At 42.5% G+C, this 16,431-nt stretch overlaps 1 protein-coding gene across 1 annotated transcript in view; it reads left to right on the top strand.

Moving 5' to 3' along the window:
* The window catches only part of LOC128692432 (cytochrome P450 4C1), a 610,069-nt gene that overhangs the window by 494,355 nt on the left and 99,283 nt on the right, over window positions 1–16,431 (top strand). Inside the window, exon 2 of the mRNA XM_070096269.1 lies at window positions 3,672–3,796. Within this exon, the coding sequence (XP_069952370.1) occupies window positions 3,683–3,796 (114 nt within the window). The 5' untranslated portion in view covers window positions 3,672–3,682. The remainder of the gene's footprint in view (window positions 1–3,671; window positions 3,797–16,431) is intronic.

Raw genomic sequence — 16,431 nt, 5'->3', positions numbered from 1 at the left:
ATTGAGCATAGAGGACAGGGATTGAAGACAGGAACGTTTCAATGGAAGGAACTAAAACATTTAAGAGGATCCAAAGGGAGACACAGTGGGAGGAGGAAAGGGAGAGATCAGTTTTTGTCTACGGGCTCCAAAAAGCCGAAGAGGAAACCTACGATGAAAGAAAACAGGAGGGAAAAACGATTGAAGGTATCATGAAAACAATTGCTGAGGGCGACATGACCCAGGTGACAAATTTTCGGAAAACTGGGTGGTTTGTGAGTGGAAGGATACGGCCTGTCAAAGCAATTTTCAAGGAAGAATCAGCTTGAACCAGGATCCTGCAGGAGAAAGCAAGACTGATGGACAAACTGGAGTACCAGAGACTATACCTCGATCGCAATAGAACACAAGAAGAAATGATGATACTGAAAGAGAGGGTACAAAGATGCAAGGAGGAATGGGAGGCAATGATGAAGATGAGCAGGACCCAGCAATAGTAGACACACTGGCTGAGGTGGCAAGAAGAGCTCACTCGAGGAGAGCAAAGTTACTGGTTATGGGTGATTTCAACCAAAGGGAGATTGATTGGGAAAACCTGGAGCCACATGGGGGTCCCGAAACATGGAGAGCCAAGATGGTGGATGTGGTACTGGAAAACCTCATGCATCAACATGTCAGGGACACTACCAGAGAGAAAGAGAGGAGGATGAACCAGCAAGACTGGATCTTGTGCTCACCCTGAGCAGTTCAGACATTGAGGACATCACTTACGAGAGGCCCCTTCGAGCTAGTGATCACATGATTCTGAGTTTTGAATATATAGAGTTACAAGTGAAGAGGGTAACAGGAGTTGAATGGGAAAAGCCAAACTATAAATGTGGGGATTACACAGGTATGAGGAACTTCCTGCAGGAGGTTCAGTGAGACAGAGAACTGGTAGGAAAGTCAGTAAACGAGATAATGGAATATGTAACAACAAAATGCAAGGAGGCAGAGGAAAGGTTTGATTCTAAGGGCAACAGAATTAATGAGAACACCAAAGCGAGTCCTCGGTTTACCCGAAGGTGTAGGGAGGCAAAAACTAAGTGCACCAGAGAATTTAAAAGGAATGGGAGTCAGTCAAAGGACCCAGGAAAATAAAGAGATTAGTTTACGAGCCAGAAACGAGTATGAACAGATAAGGAGGGAGGCCCAGCGACAGTACAAAAACGACATAGCATCGAAAGTCAAGCCTGACTCGAAACTGCTGTTTAGCCACATTAGGAGGAAGACAACAGTCAAAGACCAGGTGAACAGGCTGTGGAAAGAAGGTGGAGAACTCAAAAGAAATACTCAAGAGGTATGTGAAGAGCTCAACATGAGATTTAAGAAAGTATTTACAGTGGAGACAGGAAGGCCTCTGGGAGGACAGAACAAAGGGGGACACCAGCAAGGAATATACCAGCAAATGTTGGATGACATGCATACAACTGAGGAGGAGGAGGTGAAGAAGCTGCTAAGGGACATTGATACCTCAAAGGCAATGCCACTGGAAAACATTTCCACGTGGGTCCTTAGAGAGAGAGCAGAAATGCTGTGTGTGCCACTAATCACAATCTTCAACACATCCCTTGAAACTGGGCAACTACCTGAGGTATGGAAGACGGCAAATGTAGTTCCCATTTTAAAAAAGGAGACAGAAAAGAGACACTAAACAACAGATCAGTGTCACTGATCTGTACAGTATGCAAAGTCATGGAGAAGACTATCAGGAGGAGAGTGGTGGAGCACTTGGAATGGAACAAGAGTATAAACGCCAACCATCACGGATTTATGGAAGGCAAATCCTGTGTCAAAAACCTTCTGGAGTTTTATGATAAAGTAACAGAAGTAAGACACGAGAGAGAGGGGTGGGTTGATTCCATCTTCTTGGATTGCACGAAGGTTTTTGACACAGTTCCTCACAAGAGATTAGTGCAGAAGCTGGAGGATCAGGCACGTATAACAGGAAGGGCACAGCAATGGATCAGAGAATACCTGACAGGGAGGCAACAACGAGTCATGGTACGTGATGAGGTATCACAGTGGGCACCTGTGATGGGCGGGGTCCCACAGGGGTTAGTCCTAGGACCAGTGCTATTTTTGGTGTACGTGAATGACATGATGGAAGGGTTAGACTCAGAAGTGTCCCTGTTCGCAGAAGATGCGAAGTTAATGAGGAGAATTAAATGAGAGGAGGATCAGGCAGGACTTTAAAGAGACCTGGACAGACTGGACTCGAGGTCCAGCAACTGACTCCTAGAATTTAACCTCGCAAAATGCAAAGTCATGAAGATCGGTGAACGGAAGAGAAGAACGCAGACTGAGTATAGGCTAGGTGGCCAAAGACTGTAAACCTCACTCAAGGAGAAAGCTCTTGGGGTGAGTGTAACACCGAGCATGTCTCTGGAGGTACACATCAACCAGATAACTGCTGCAGCATATGGGCGCCTGGCAAGCCTGAGAACAGCGTTCCGATACCTTAGTAAGGAATCGTACAAGACACTGTACGCCGTGTACGTCAGGCCCATACTGGAGTATGCAGCACCTGTTTGGAACCCGCACTTGATCAAGCACGTCAAGAAACTAGAGAAAGTGCAAAGGTTTGCGACAAGGTTAGTTCCAGAGCTAAGGGGAATGTCCTATGAAGAAAGATTAAGGGATATCGGCCTGACGACACTGGAAGACAGGAGGGTTAGGGGAGACATGATAACGACATACAAAATACTGCGTGGAATAGACAAGCTGGACAGAGACAGGATGTTCCAGAGGGGAGTCACAGAAACAAGGGGTCACAATTGGAAGTTGAAGCCCCAGATGAGCCAAAGGGATGTTAGGAAGTATTTCTTCAGTCATAGAGAGGTCAGGAAGTGGAATAGCCTAGCAAGTGAGGTAGTGGAAGCAGGAACCATACATAGTTTTAAGATGAGGTATGATAAAGCTCATGGAGCGGGGAGAGAGAGGACATAGTAGCACTCACTGAAGAGGCGGCGCCAGGAGCTGAGACTTGACCCCTGCAACCACAATTAAGTGAGATCACACAAGTACACACACACACACACACACACACACACACACACACACACACACATACATACACACACGCACACACACACACACACACACACACACACACACACACACACACACACACACACACACACACACACATACACTCCTCTACACACAGATTACAGAAACATCATAACACGACTGAGACACTGCAGCATATGGGAATCTTTATTCAGGAAACGTTTCGCCACACACTTCATCAGTCCAATACAAAGAAAGGCGTAAGGAGAGGAGGAGTTAATCAGTCCCTCAACCTGGACATGTGTTCAGTCCATCAATCTTGTACATTCTACAAGATTGATGGACTGAACACATCGACAGATTAAACGCCTTCCTCTTTGTATTGGACTGATGAAGCCAGTGGCGAAATCATAACAGGATAACTTATTTCTTTCTATGTAGTACGGCAACCATCACTGAATGAATCATTTTATGACAAGATCAGTATCAGGGCTCGTTTTCCTGACCAATAATCTAGCACCCATGATGTGAGTAAACTTGTGTATATTATTAACAGAAGGGTGGACCAGGTGCTCGAACAGCTGTCCGTATGTGTATATGTTGTACTTTGTTTCGCTCTACAACATTGATTTAATTTACAGGAGATTGTACAATGTTGTGGCTGAGGAGCGAGTGGCTGGCTTGGGATACGGGAATAATCACCTACTTGGTCATCACTGTCTTGGTTACCCTCACAATGGTGTGGTACTTCAAGAGACAACACAAGGTGAGTACAGGAGGTTGTAGGTGTTGTGCCATAGCTTAATAAGGTACTGAGCTGGTAGGTGATAGGAGTTACCTGTCTCGAAGCAATCCACATACTATTTTTGATGTTTCAGTTCATCTGGGGATCTTCATCTTAATTAATAAACAGTGAATATATTACTGTTGTGACAGATTAGTTACTGTCTTCATCACAATGATTTTTCTCGATATCTTGATCAGCAAATTTTTAAGTTCTTAATTTAGGTTACGTTAAGTTTGATTTGGTTAGACCACCATCATTAAGAACAGTTAAGAGCCCTAGTGAAAGGCACTTGCAATCCTACCTGGCGGCTGCCAAATGCTTTTTCCCTATCAGACAGGTAGCCACAGAAAATATGATAGCATTATGTGTGCTATAAAGCAGTAATTAAAATAAGTACATTGATACTCGTCTCTGTTTTCCCAGCTGCTGATCACTGTTATTCTGTTAGAGCTATAAAATGGTTACCATTGGAAAGTGGAACCTCCATGACAAAATGAAAACAAGAGGAACTGACACATATCTCTTTCACAATCATCTCTAGTAAACACTTCGTAAGATGAGATAATTATAATTAAAGTTACCTTGTGTATACGCCAGAAAAAACAGGCTATAAACCCAAGAAACTGATAAGGAAAGACAAGAAATAATAGTTATTATAAGAATAAGACACTGGTGAACAATAATAAGGTGTTCCTTCCAAGGTGAAGAAAACCTCACGAGGTTGGAAGAAAACGAGCTATCGAACCTGCATGAATCCAGTGCTCAACCAATTAGCTATGTTTGTCACAATAAAAAATTGATAACCTGTTTTCTTCAGGTGAATTCTGCGACGTCAGTTTTAATTTTTTATTGCCAAATTTCCTCTTCAGGAACAAAACGAATGGAGATCTAGTTCTTGTTTCTTCGTTGCCGGTGTCACTGTACTCAGAAAGGTCATAATGAATAACTATCAATTTCATTAAAAACTGGGAGAGAATCGAAGCCGTGATACCGAGTCAGCGAATCCAGTACTTAGCTGAAATGTAATGGATAAAAAGCTAAGAACTATGAAGTTTGAGGGAAATCGGCCTGATGACATTGGAGGACAAGAGGGTTATGGAAGACATGATAACAACATACAAAATACTGGGTGGAATAGACAAGGTGGACAGAGACAGAATGTTCCAGAGAGGGGACACAGAAACAAGGGGTCACAATGGGAAGTTGAAAACCCAGATGTCCCAAAGGGATGTTAGGAAGTATTCCTTCAGTCATAGAGTAGTCAGGAAGTGGAATAGCCTAGCAAGTGATGTAGTGGTGGCAGAAACCATACATAGTTATAAGCTGAGTATTGATAAAGCTCATGGAGCAGGGAGAGAGAGGACCTAGTAGTAGCACTCAATGAAGAGGCGGGGCCAGGAGCTATGTCTCGACCCCTGCATCTATAATTAGGTGAACACACACACACAACCTTAACGTACCACAGGTCTACGGCAGTGTTCATTTATTTGGCCGCTTTATTACTCAAGATATTTACAGTAATTATAACTCTTGATGAAAGTGGTGGTAACGAGTGATCACTCCCCATTCCTCTTCCTCTTAAGTTACCTGTTACCAGGGGATGGGGTAGCGAGTGATCACTCCCATTCCTCTTCCTCTTAAGTTACCTGTTACCAGGGGTGGTGGTAGCGAGTGATCTCTCTCCATCACTCTTCCTCTTAAGTTACCTGTTACCAGGAGTGGTGGTAGCGAGTGATCTCTCTCCATCACTCTTCCTCTTAAGTTACCTGTTACCAGGAGTGGTGGTAGCGAGTGATCTCTCTCCATCACTCTTCCTCTTAAGTTACCTGTTACCAGGGGTGGTGGTAGCGAGTGATCTCTCTCCATCACTCTTCCTCTTAAGTTACCTGTTACCATGGGTTGGAGTAGCAAGTGATCACGCCCCATCCTCCTTCTTAAGTGACCTGCTGCCAGGGGTACACACGCTCTGCTGTTTATTGTCAGCTCAGACTGAACAAAAAAGACTTACTTTAATGTCCATTTTAAGGATCAGAGTTTTCTTAACATTAGAGACGAACATAATGGAGGAACAAAGTAATATGTCTGCTGTCCTTTAGGCAGGTTCTATTCAAATTCAATAATTCACACTCGTATAGCTATCTAACCTCTTTTTTAAGCTACAAATATTATAGCATAAATAACCCTTATAACCTGAGAGCCAGAGAGAGAGAAAGAGAGAGACAGAGACAGAGAGAGGGAGAGAGACAGAGAGAGAGGGAGAGAAACAGAGAGAGGGTGGGGTGAGGGGATGGAGGGAGGGTAATAGGGAGAAAGTTCAATGTAAAATAACGAATATCAACCTATCATACAACTAATCGTAATTATTGTTTTGATTTCCTTCGAATGAAGGAATAAACAGTTATAACATTATTTCATCTTGTATTCGTAATATGAAGACCTTAGCTAACACTTAGTGGAATAATATTATATTCGGACATCGACGACTCATCTACCTATCATCACCTCTGTTACAATACTAACTGAGTGGGCACACGTATTTATTCAAATCCAAATACAGTTTACTACTTGGAGCAGTTACTACATATCTCCATCGGTCCTTATTTGTCTCAGCTTCTACCTGGCCAACTGTGCCTTTTATTACTAATTACTACCCAAAATCTGAAGAGCTTCAAGTCAACTCTACATCTATTTCCTTCCAGAGACACTAGAAAACATGTTAAAGTATATATATATATATATATATATATATATATATATATATATATATATATATATATATATATATTATATATATATATATATATATATATATATATATATATATATATATATATATATATATATATATATATATATATATATATATATATATTTTTATTATTATCACACCGGCCGAGTCCCACCAAGGCAGGGTGGCCCGAAAAAAGAAAAACTTTCACCATCATTCACTCCATCAGCACCCTTCTGGCAAGACAGTGATGGAGTGAATGATGGTGAAAGTTTTTCTTTTTCGGGCCACCCTGCCTTGGTGGGAATCGGCCGGTGTGATAATAATAAAAATATATATATATATATATATATATATATATATATATATATATATATATATATATATAATATTTATATATATATATATATTTTTTTTTTTGGGGGGTGGGGGGGACACGCAACACATAGTAACCATTACTAGGCAAACCATACTTAGTACAAGCAGCGATATTTCTCGTCATTGTACCATTATAGACTGGTTTACCTGTGTAAATACATCACCTGCATTGGTTCGAATTCCTGGTGGACATTCTACGTGAGATGTGGTACGACTCGTCGTATAGTAAAGTATATCGGTTTTAATGTATATCACAAGCTGTGTCGCACCAGATTACTTAGTTGAAGATATTTTTCTGCTGACATTGTACAAATTGTCACAATATTCTTACCATGGAAGGTTGTGAATTTCATTTCAAAGAGTAGTAGAAAGCAGTATCTAATCAGCTTAATAAGTGATGAAGTGTGGAATGTAAGCTATACCGTCAATTAAAAGAAGGAGACGCTATTGTAAACATGACAAGGTCACAGTTAATACTGCAGATGCGCAACCAACCACGCTGACTGGGAAGGACACAGTCTTGTTAATTCTTCTTCTCTTTTACAGCTGATGCAAACCACTGTATTTTAGGTCGTACAGTCAGTTACTGACAGTGACATGATACATATAATCATAATTAAATAATCATATAATCAAAGTTCTTCACCCGAAAGAGAATGTGTATATAATTGTTATTTCTTCATGCTTTCACGGGATGCAGTTCAACGTCAGGTGTTTATTATGTTGGAAACATATGTGGCTTTCAGAAACTTGTGAAAGGTGATACAGTCTTCCAATTATGTGCAGACATTTACTTTACCAGGCAAGCATCGCACTAACATAGAAAACTTCGGAAGACAACCAATGTTTTTTTTTTTTTGTTTTTTTTTTTATTCGCCGGTATTCTCCCGGCCCGGGTCTTTTCCAAGTAGTGGTGACCCGGCCTTGGCTCCCTATCTGGGGAATGTCTCGAGACCTAAGTCTCCCATGGGAGGAGGTACAAGTACCTCCTCATCTTTGGGACCAACTGTCCCCAGGCCTAGCCACATTCCCCGCCCTCACGGGGCTCGTAGGGAGAAGCTAGGCCTCTGGTCTGCCATCTGCCCCGCCCCAAAGGGGCTTTATGTTTAGTGGGAAGAGCACATGTTCTCTGGCAGCCTTGTGTTATGATATATTACGAAAGTCGTCTCTGCAAAATTACATATCCCCGAACATCCTTTCTCAACTATTTTCCACCAAACTCCTAAACTCAAGAGGTTTTCAGACTATGACATGGATGGGGATGGAGAGTTTTATTGATCTTTTGAACAGTTGTTGGAGATTTTGAGACAGTCAACTAGTACTCATAATGAACATTATTACATCGTCTTCAAGTATCTTCTGCTTCTATCAACTTTTCTGTACTCGACTGAAGAAGCCTACTGTGTAGGCGAAACGTTTCGAAATAAAGATACCTAACTGTTGCATATGTGTCTTACCTAACAACTTGTATGCATAATGTCTGCTGTGAATGCTGCATCTAACACTACAGAAAATGATGTGTTGCAATTGCGAAATTGGTTGCAGTCTTCCATCCCCACTATTGCATGTGCAGAAATTATGAGCTTGCACTTACTTCTGCATGTGCTTGACGCCAACTTACATTTGGTAAAGATCTGCACAACGAGTGTTCAGAGGAACAAGAGGAAGCTTTCAAGAACTGAACTTAGATTATGAACACACTGACACTGAATATTTTTACTACGTCATTTAATGTCATATTTTGAAATTGTAATTATTTTGATTTAGTCAGATTTTTTAATGAATCTTTCAGTATTCTAACTGAAATACATTATTGTGAAATACATCAGTAAAAGTTTTTTCATTGTTTGGTTCTTAAACTGCTTTTCAGGTAAGATAAAATGGTGCCTTCCTTCGTGAAACTTGATTAGCGCCAATGAATTCCTTGAATGTATTATAATCCAAGGTTAGACGCAAAAATAATTGTTTTATACCTAATAATAGGGAAGCTACAGCTGCTTCCTGATATTCAGAATCACTATCAGATATCTTGGAATTGATCCAATTTCAATCCCTTTCCAGTAATCATATTTTTCTAGGTTTTCATTGCACCAAAAAGAGCCAAAAACCGTTGACAGATTTTGTTATAATATTTTGACTGTCGAGAATTTTTCAAAATTAATTTGTTAGATATTTTGCTATACTTAACAAGTTTGTCAGGAGCTGCAGTAACTTGTGTTACACCCGTAGGAAAGTTTGTCAGTTAATGGCACTTTGTTTTGTTCGATTTACATCTTGAACATAGATGCACTTGTTATTTCCTATAGTTAAGAAGGTTGTGGAGATGTCTTTTGAACCAAGATTCCATGATGTTGCAATGTCTGACAGGTTGTACGTGAATGGTATATAATACCGACAAGATAAAAATTAGACACTTGTGCATCCTCTGGGTATCTTTATTGTAGACGTTTCGCCAGCCAGTGGCTTTATCAATACAAGTTCAAGGACATAAGTGAAAAACAGTAGATCTATGTACAAATGATGAGGTAATCAGTCTCTCATCTTTGGAGTTGATGAAGAGCACCGTAATCGTAAAGTCTGAAGCACAGGCATGAAGCTGGCGCTTATATACCATTCATGTACAACCTGTCAGACACTGCAACATCATGGAATCTTGGTTCAAAAGACATCTCCACAACCTTCTTAGCTACTACTAACCTGTCCCTCGGTATGACCTACTTCCACTGGGATATCCAGCCTACCAGTCCCTTACTACCTGACGCCAGTATAAAAGCACCAGTCTTCTTGCCTGTGCTCCAGATTCTTCATGACTTAGACAGTGATCTTCACATCAACTCCAAGGCTGAGGGACTGATTACCTCATCCTTTGTATATAGTTCTACTGTTTTCCAGTTATGTCCTTGAATTTGTATTGATAAAGCCACTGGATTGCGAAACGTCTACAATGAAGATGTTATGTATTTATCGAATTTCCATCTTGTCTGTAATGTATACCATTATTGTACAATAATTTAATGCATATTTTCTGTGTTTCTAGTGTTGATCTGAGAAAACCGCAATAGACGAAATAGTGTTTGCCTGTCATATTTAATCACAGTTGTGGCAATACAATAAAACTGACTAAGAGAATAAGAGGCACAATACAGTGATTAGAACAATACACAAGTAACTCCGAATGTAAGAGAGTGAAACAGTCTGAATAATGGTCCAAGTTGGGCCGAAACATCGTCTTAAGTTTAAATCTCAAACAAGTGGGTTTTTGTGTTATGCATTCAACTTGTCTGAGTGATGACTGGATCAGTTAAACATTGCAAATCTGAAAATTTATCTGTAGAAGAATTTCTGTTTGACAGGACACCCAGAATATCGTGTTTAAAATAGTGGGACCTCGGTGACGGAACGGACCAGACCTAGAACGAACCACCGGAGTCCGAACAAGTTTGTTAAGAAAAAATGACACAATGTTTGAAAGTTTTTCTGCAGTCCGACCACCGGTTTGTGTTCAGTGCTCCTGCACAGTGCACAGAGCTCCTGCACAGTGCACAGTGCTCCTGCACAGTGCACAGTGCTCCTGCACAGTGCTCCTGAACAGAACTGCGGAGAGCTCCTGCACAGTGCACAGAGCTCCAGCACAGTGCTCCTGCACAGTGCTCATGCACAGCGCTCCTGCAAAGTGCTCCTGCAGAGAGATCCTGCACAGTGCTCCTACACAGTGCTCCGGCACAGTGCTAGTGCACAGTGCTCCTGCACAGAGCTCCTGCACAGGGCTCCTGCACAGTGCACCTGCACAGTACTCCTGTACACAGATCCTGGACAGTGCTCCGGCACAGTGCTCCTGCGCAGTCCTCCTGCACAGTGCTCCGGCACAGTGCTCCTGCACATAGCCCCTGCACAGTGCTCCTGCACAGAGCTCCTTCACAGTGCTCCTGCACATTGCTCCTGCGCAGTGCTCATGCACAGTGCTCTAGCCCAGTGCTCCTGCACAGTGCACAGAGCTCCTGCACATTGCTACTGCACAGGGCTCCTTCACAATGCTCCTGCACAGTGCTCCTGCGCAGTGCTCCGGCACAGTGCTCCTGCACAGAGCTTCTGCACAGTGCTCCTGCACAGAGCTTCTGCACAGTGCACAAAGCTCCTGCACAGAGCTTATGCACAAAGCTCCTGCACAATGCTCCTGCACAGTGCTCCTGCACATACCTCCTGCACAGTGCTCTTGTACAGATCTCCTGCGCAGTGCTCCTGCACAGAGCTCTTGCACAGTGCTCCTCAGAGTGCTTTTGCACAGTGCTCCTGCACAGATCTCCTGCACAGTGCTCCTGCACAGTGCTCCTGCACACAGCTCCTGCACAGAGCTCGTACACAGAGCTCCTGCACAGTGCTCCTGCCCAGTGTTCATGCGCAGTGCTCCTGCACAGTGCTCCTGCACAGAGGTCCTGTACATAGCTCCTGCACAGTGCACAGAGCTCCTGCACAGAGCTCCTGCACAGAGCTCCTGCACAGTGCATAGAGCTCCTGCACAGAGCTCCTGCACAGTGCGCCTGCACATAGCTCCTGAACAGTGTGCCTGCACAGTGCTCCTGCACAGTGCTCCTGCACGGAGCTCCTGCACGGAGCTCCTGCACAGAGCTCCTGCACAGTGCTCCTGCACAGTGCTCCTGCACGGAGCTCCTGCACAGTGCTCCTGCACAGAGCTCCTGCACAGTGCTCCTGCCCAGATCTCCTGCATAAATCTCCTGCACAGAGCTAATGCACAGACCTCCTTCACAGACCTCCTGCACAGACCTCCTTCACAGAGCTCTTGCACAGTGCTCTTGCACAGAGCTCCTGCACAGAGCTCCTGCACAGTGCTCCTGCACAGAGCTCCTGCATAGAGCTCCTGCACAGTGCTCCTGCACGGTGCTTTTTCACAGTTCTCCTGCACAGTTCTCCTGCACAGTTCTCCTGCACAGAGCTCCTGCAGAGTGCTACTGCACAGAGCTCATGCACAGAGGTCCTGTACATAGCTCCTTCCGAGAGCTCCTGCACAGAGCTCCTGCACAGTTCTCCTGCACAGTGCTCCTGCACAAAGCTCCTGCACAGAGCTCCTGCACAGTGCTCCTGCACAGAGCTCCTGCATGGTACTCCTGCACAGTGCACAGAGCTCATGCACATAGCTCCTGCACAGTGCTCCTGCACAGGTCTCCTGCACAGAGCTCCTGCACAGTGCTCCTGCACAGTGCTCCTGCACAGTGCTCCTGCACAGAGCTCCTGCACAGCGCTCCTGCACAGCGCTCCTGCACAGTGCTCCTGCACAGTTTTCCTAGTGACTATTGCCTCGAAAAAAAAGCAGTTTGAAAAATAAACGTGAGAGTCAAACTATGTGAACCACAATTGAATTAAGAACTTGTTTGAAAGAGTGAGGTGGGAAACTAGTGTTGAAGGTTGACACAGAGAACTGTATGGCTACATCTACAATAAGTATCTTACTTAAGAACAATGAGGTTATTAAAGGTCAGTTATGGCTACACGAGTCACTTCTCTTGGTGCAAAAACATCGCACACAAATGAAACTATGGAATAACTTTTCTTATGTGAAGGCTTACTCAGCCCTGTAACAACTTCAGACAGTATTACTCAGGCTGGCTCCTCCTCAGGAAAATTAATGAATAGAAAAAGAAATAATAATTCACAAAGATAAACACTATTATTTATTAAATCAAACATAAAACAATAAAACATGAAAGGTATATCCTATTTGAAAGAAAAATGAAAAGTGAAATGAATAAAATACCATTTGAACTCAATGCTAATATCTACAGGGGTGTCTGGTGTTGGTGACACTGTTGTTGAAATCGTAGCCGTTGCTGATGATGGGGAGGAGGGGGGTCGCAGGTGTTGGTGACCATCCACTGGCTAGTTCTTCACAGTATACCAGTGACTAGTATCCCGATGACAGGAAAGCAGGTTCTTTACCGCTGCAATGATGTGGGGGTTACTTCCTGCAATTTCATACAGGTGCACAGGTATTTAAATCCAAAATGGGGAAGTCTCTGGACGTTAGTCCTTCTCCTGTTCTTCTCGTTGATTGACAGGTGACCCTCACTGCCATCCAAGCTGGAAAGATAGACAGGTTACCCACTGCTTAAATAATCACTCTCCATGGCAGTGTACAATACTCAAAAGACGTGGTGATTATTACAACAGTCAACCTAGAGCAAGACTGAAAGGACTAAGTTTATTATTGGTCAAAAGTGAAGCTTTTAACCAATAAATCCACTAGAATACAAGGCAGGCATGTACTTACAGTAGTGTTGGGAGCTGTGAGTCGAGTGATTTACTGTTTGACCAGAGCCCCACACGTCACCTTTCGGGGGGGGGGGGGGGAAGAGGGAGGGGAAGGGATAGCGGGAGCTAGACTGACCCTACCTTAACAAGCAGCCAGCAGTCAAACTATCACTTTCAGGGAGGGGGAAAAAGGGCGGGAAAAACGGGAGCTTGACTTACCCTACCTTAACTAGTAGCCGGCAATGAAACTATTGTTACTATATTTCTACTCCTATCTATTGAACTTTTCCCTCACACTCCCCCATACCAAGACTTATAGTCAAGGAGTATAAGAAGAATAGGCGAGGAAAAAGTTCTAACATGTGGAAGTCGCGTAAGGCAACAAATCTTCTACTGACTGTCACGACTTAACCAGTCAGAGAAATAATTGGATGAACCATTGATATACACAATATGGAACTTAAAAGCCTGGAGTGCCAATGTCAACCTCAAGAGGCGACTGTTGGTTCCCTTAAAAGTTTCTAGGTATATCAAAGGTTTGTGGTCCGTTTCTAAAATGAATTCTTTTCCCAGCAAATAAAATTTAAGTTTGGAGATACCCCACACAAGGCCTAAACATTCCTTTTCTATGGTGGAGTATCTCGTTTCTGTGGGAAGGAGTTTCCGGCTTAGGAAGCATACAGGGAAGGGAGTACCATCATGGTATTGTAGTAACACCGCACCTAAGCCAGTATTGGAGGCATCACTTCTCAAACAAAATGTTTTATTAATATCTGGAATCTTAATTATAGGGTCTTTCGAAAAGATACTTTTAATCTCATTAAACTTTTCCCGAGCTTCGTCGGAAAGTTCAAGAGGTTCCTTCACAGACTTTTTAAGGAAGTCGGAAAAGATGCCTGTAAGATCAGTAAGGTTCGGGATAAACCGTGCATAAAAATTTACAGAACCAAAAAAGCTTCGCATGAGCTTCTTGGTTTTGGGGAATTTAAATTCTCATAAAGCTTTGATCTTACTGGGAAGAGGCTGCAGAGAGTTATTAGAAAGTATCAGTCCAAGATATCTAATCTTGTTATACCCAAGGAAGCATTTCTTAGGCTTGGCAGTGAGGCCATGTGAGCGTAACCTACGCAAAACTGACGTTAATGTTTGGATATGTTCGCCCCACGTAGAAGTCATTACGTAAATGTTATCAAAATAAACTGAAACATTTGGCATATTACCCAAGACCTTTCTCATCAGTCTCACGTAGGTAGCACAGGCAGTTACCAAACCGAAGGGCATAGTTCTATACTACATCAGTCCTTGGCGTGAAGGAAAAGCGGTGTACTGCTTAGAAGAAGGATCTAACATTACTTGATGATATGCCTTCGCAATATCAATCTCTGAAAAGAAGGAAGCGTCATAAAATTTGTGTAGATCGCTATCTATTAAGAGCATAGGCTCAGCATCCCACCGAGTTATAGCATTAAGGCCTCTGAAGTCAATAGCAAGTCTATATGAGTTATCCTCCTTCTTAACCATGACTACTGGTGAACAATATGAAGATACTGAAGGTTCAATGATCTTTAGTTTTAATAATTTGTCTACCTCTAGGTCAAATGCATCCCTAAGGTGAACTGGAACTGGGTATAATTTTCGTTTGATAGGATTGTCCGTCATTAAGTCAATCTTATGGACTACCATGGAGGTAACACCTGGAATATCAGTAAAGACGTCTGAAAAGTTACTCACACATTGAAGTAGTTCAAGTCTCTTATGGTCATCCAAAGATTCATTAATATTAATGGTGGTTGCGTCCGAGTGGTCAAGAGTCAGCAAGTCATGTAGTTCTTCATCATAGTCTAAGTTAGAGGTGTCAATTACGCACATCTTACATTCTTCAGTTGTCTTATCAAGTTCGTGTGGAAAAACTAAGTCAAAGTTATTAAGGCAGTTAACCGAATTTCTTCGGTAATATTTCTTAAGGATGTTGATATGATAAAGCTTAGGTTTCCCCTTGACTTCTATGAGGTAATCAACTTTCCCACAAATTTTTAATACTTTATATGGACCTTTCCATGCAAATAATAATTTATTTGACTTGATAGGCAAAAGTACCAGAACTTCATCTCCTACTTTAAAACTTCTCCTCTGACTTTTGGAGTCAAAATAGGTTTTGTACTGGTCCATTGACAAGCTTAGGTTTTTCGAAACTATGTCAGAGGTCTCCTCAAGTTTGGATCTAAGGTCAAGGAGAAACTGGTAAGAAGACTGAACCTCAGCATTTACCTCCTCATTAGTCCATAAGTCATGAAGGATGGACAATGGGCCTCTGGCCTGTCTACCATAGAGAAGTTCAAAAGGTGAAAACCCCAAAGAGTCAGTGGGAACTTCCCTCATGGCAAACAAAGCACAGGGTAGGTAACGATGCCACTCCTTAGGTTTAAGGGAGCAAAGTTTCCTTAAAATGGACTGAAAATCGAATGCTGGCGCTCAATCCTCCCATTACAGCTGGGATGATAGGGTGTGGTGAAGAGAGGCTTCACTCCCAGAAGTTGGTATAGATGTTGCATTAAGTCAGATGTGAATTGTGTCCCACGGTCACACAAAATTTCTCTAGGGATGCCCACTCTGGAGAAGATGGACAAAAGGGCTTCAGCCACCTCTGTAGCAGTTATGGTCTTTAAGGGTATGGGTTCAGGGAAACTCGAAGCATAATCAACTAATGTTAATATATATCTATGTCCCCCGGATGAAAGTGGAGATAAAGGACCAACAATGTCAATAGCTACTCTTTCAAACGGTACCGTAAAGATAAGAATTTTGACCATAGGTACTCGCCTGGTACCTCGGGAGGATGACAGTTGGCAAACTTTACACGAATACAATAGGTAGTGATATCTGAGGACATTGTTGGCCAAAAATAGGTTTCCCTAATTTTATTTAAGGTTTTACGATGCGAGAAATGTCCGGCCACTGGCAGGTCATGAGCCATTTTAAGAACAGTCTCTCTGCATTGACTTGGAACAACTAAGATGGAATAGTCTATCTCATCTGAATTTAATTTGAATACTGACTTGTACAAGATACCTTTTATATATTCAAATTTATATGAAAAGTTTTTCATTTGGATAACTTGATTTTGTTTAGCAGCATTATGGTAATTCTGAAGAGAAGGGCAATTACGTTGTAAATTGACAAAGGAGTCCTTCGATATATCTAAAGGCTTAAAGTCAGGGAAAATCAAAGGATGGACAGTAGGAGA

This window comes from Cherax quadricarinatus, chromosome 53 (genome assembly GCF_038502225.1).
Source record: "Cherax quadricarinatus isolate ZL_2023a chromosome 53, ASM3850222v1, whole genome shotgun sequence".
Classification (NCBI taxonomy): domain Eukaryota; kingdom Metazoa; phylum Arthropoda; class Malacostraca; order Decapoda; family Parastacidae; genus Cherax; species Cherax quadricarinatus.
Note: the sequence above shows the minus strand (reverse complement) of the source record. Positions and strands in the feature narration are given on the sequence as shown.